The 3,675-nt window shown below is 39.8% G+C and overlaps 1 protein-coding gene across 1 annotated transcript; it reads left to right on the forward strand.

The window, feature by feature from the left end:
* Positions 1-1,058: 1,058 nt before the first annotated feature.
* On the forward strand, positions 1,059-2,273 carry LOC104519127 (olfactory receptor 6C74; the record flags this gene model as incomplete). Its single annotated transcript, XM_010167748.2, has 2 exons — positions 1,059-1,135; positions 1,296-2,273. Coding segments are annotated over 2 exons (1,055 nt in total), but the record flags the coding sequence as incomplete, so codon positions are not given.
* Positions 2,274-3,675: the final 1,402 nt, after the last annotated feature.

A 3,675-nucleotide genomic window follows, 5' to 3' on the forward strand; every position in this document is an offset into this window, starting at 1 on the left:
ACTTGACCAGCCTCCCTACAGGCAATGGTCCTCCACAGTGTCTGCTGCTCCTCCATAGATGTCTCAGTCTAAGAATTCAAGTTGATCCTTCTTTCACTGTTCAAAAGTCAGTAGAATAACTCAGTGGCATTTTAAATGCCTTATGATGTCCCATCTCATCTCTAGGTTGTAGAAATTTACAAATATGTGTCCAATTTGCCAACACTATATCCATGTCTAGAATACTCAGTGGTGCCTACGATGTTATTAGACATCTATGTTTAAGCAACTGAGTTCCATCCCAGTTGTCCAAGTGTAAGTTACTCACCACAAATGGATTTTTTCTCACTTAGACTGAAATCTACATCTCTGTCTTTTTTTGGTTAAGTGATAGTTATAGACAATCCAGGAAATCAATTATGTAATCTACATTAACATGAGATGAATCATGTCCTACAAATACCTTTTATATCCATCAGTCAAAAATTGTTTCTAGATGATTTGGTCATGTAGCTCTCTACCAGGAAAGATGCTTGAAGATGGATGAGCAGACTCTTATCTTCTATTTGCTTCTGGAGAGAGACTCCTCTGTTCTTTGAATCACTCCTCAGCAAATCCAGGCAGTAATCATCATGTTCATTTCATCAGGGAACCATTTCCTCTCTGAAAGTGCTAGATACTAGTAGTATGATAGACTACTTAGATTTAGCACCTTATTTTTAGTAAGGTAGAATTGTGTAAGATGAATTTAACTAAGCATCTGATGCCAAGGGCCAGGAGTATTTTTGGGAGATTCAGTTAAACCTTGGTAGTGGAGGTATTAATGAATCCTACGTTTAATCAAGTGATGCTCCTTTTCAGAGTTCCCCTTGTGTGCATCCATGCTTACATGTTATATCAGGGTCACCCACCATAAAGCTCCAGTCCTTTAATTGTCCACTCTCCACCCCCTCCATGTTCCATTTAATTTTAACTGTCTCTTTAGGCTCTAAAGATCAGAAACAGAAGGAGAAGGAGGAAGGATCACTGCTTCATACTCAAGAGCTTCTTCTACAATGTGGATTCATTTGCCTTTACAGGCTTAGCATTGAAATTGAATATTGCTCAGAAAGGCAGTGTAGACTTCATCTTAGAAACCGGTGAGGAAGAGGAGCAGGTAATTCAGAGTGGAGATATTTTCAAGCCTTGATGAAACATCTTATTAGGAAGAACACCCAGTAAAAAGGAGCACTGTCTGATTCCAGGAAAAATGCTTTGGAGACTCACTCATTTTGTTTTTTGTGTGCTTCCCTCAAAATATTTTTATCTGTTTAAAGATACAGATGGAGAATCAAACATCTGTACAGAGGGAGGATCAAACAACAATGATGCATTTCATCCTCTTGGGTGTTACTGATGATGATCAACTCCAGTATGTGTTCTTTACCATCCTGTTAGTCACCTACATCTTGACTGTAACAGGTAACATTCTCATCATCTGGATCACCCTCATAAACCATCATCTTCAGACTCCCATGTACTTCTTCCTCAGGAACTTCTCCATCTTAGAGATTGGCTTTACCACCACTGTCATCCCCAAAGCTTTGGCTAACCTTGCTTTAGGCAAAAAAACAATTTCTTTAAGCGGTTGTCTCACTCAAACTTTTCTCTACTGCATGCTAGGTACCACTGAGTTTTTCCTGTTAGCTGTAATGTCCTTTGACAGGTACATGGCCATCTGCAAACCTCTACACTATGTGGCCATTATTAATTCACAAGTCTGCAGCCAGCTGGTGATTACTGCCTGGATTGGTGGGGCTATCCTCATTCTTCCTCCAGCAGTGGTATATTTCCAGATGCCATTCTGTGCTTCAAACATCATTAATCATTTTTTCTGTGATAGTGTACCAATGATTCAGCTCAAATGCGGAAATACCAAGGTCCTAGTGTGCATGACTTTCATCTCAGCAGTGTTCACTCTACCGGGTAGTCTAGTTATTACAGCTGTATCCTACATCAACATCATTAGTGCTGTGGTCAAAATCGCCTCTGTGGCTGGCAGACAAAAAGCCTTTTCCACTTGTGCCTCTCACCTCATTGTGGTGTCTATCACATATGGCAGCTGCATCTTCATGTACCTCACACCTACCCAGACTGACAGACTGGACCTCAGCAAGGTAGTGTCCATCTTGAACACTGTGGTTTCTCCTCTACTCAATCCATTTATCTATAGCTTGAGGAACACACAGTTTCAGGGTGCCTTAAGGGAGAGCATCAAATGGAGTATAATAATTTCTAAACACCTAGAAATTTGAGGTGGTGATGAATGTGGATGCAATTGAGAATGTGAAAGAAAATTATTTAATAACATTTTTCTCTCTTCTTAGACATCCGTCCATCCATCCATCTATCCTCATGACTATTCCTGCAACATCTTTCCATCCATCCATCCATGCACTCATACATTCATCAATCCATCTCCAATTGTCGATAATATTGTAAATTACTGAAAACTGTTCTTTCAGTTCTTTCTCCTCCCCTTTTCTTCCCACAAGCTTTTCTCTATGTTGAATGATTTAGGATAGTGATGGCTAGTCCATGAATCACTCCTCCACTGAGTAGTCCAAGTCCACATGAAGAATGAGAAGTACAAAAGGTTTTATGCAAACAACTTCACTGTGTCATTTAAGAAGTCACTTGTACACACAGAACAGTTCCTTCCTTCAATGGAATGAAATCAGAGAATATGGAAAGATATGGGACAGAGGGAAAGATAATGTCATCAGCTATCTGTGAATAAATGCCTGAGCTTTTGATCCTCGAGAGCCTCAGTGATATGTAGTGTATGGAGATCTTCCTCTGATTTATACATAATTCAGTTTACGTCTCAGCAGATAAAGAGTGTTGGCTACCTCTAGGGAGTGAAGGTGGTAAGAATGCTATATCTTTGCTGAAACAAACTGAGGAAAAACTCCTTTACTTTGGGGGTGATGGAGCACTGTAACAGGCTGCCCAGAGAGGCTGTGGAGTCTCCTTCTCTGGGGATAATAAAAACCCATGTGAAGGTGATCCTGTGCAACCTGTTCTGGATGTACCTGCTTTGGCAAGGGGTTGGACTAGGTGATCTCCAGAGGTCCTTCCCAATGCCTACAATTCTGTGATTCTGTGTGTATTTTTTATTCACGGATGAAGGAAATAATGTCAAATTTGTAACATTTACAGGTTTTAATAATTAATTTAATAACGTCATGCTTGCTGGAAACCAACTTACTTAAGCTTTAGGAAACTGGAATGGGACTAATCCTACCTAACATCAGTGCTTGGATTCAGCATATGGTTTGGACCTATGTATAAACATCTAAAAATAGGCATTAGGATATGTGTGCAGATGGCAATCCCTGGCCTACACGAAGAAGACAAATACATGAGTAATTAGAAGGCATTGCAGACAGCAAAAGGGCTGTAATGTGTGTCTACTCTGACCTGACTCAGGGCACTGCTAACAAACAGCAACATGGGAAATGATAAGACACTATTGATAACAAATGGGGAGAATGAGCTTAGCAGAACTAATCAACAAGGTAGAAATTGCCAGAGCAACCATCTCATAAATACCAAAGAAGTCTTTAAATGTAGAAAAATTCAGGCTAATGAATGAAAATGTAGAAAAATTCATGCTAATTTTCTAAATGTAGAAAAATTCAGGCTAAGCAGGGA

This window comes from Antrostomus carolinensis, unplaced genomic scaffold (genome assembly GCF_000700745.2).
Source record: "Antrostomus carolinensis isolate BGI_N321 unplaced genomic scaffold, ASM70074v2 scaffold1840, whole genome shotgun sequence".
Lineage (NCBI taxonomy): Eukaryota > Metazoa > Chordata > Aves > Caprimulgiformes > Caprimulgidae > Antrostomus > Antrostomus carolinensis.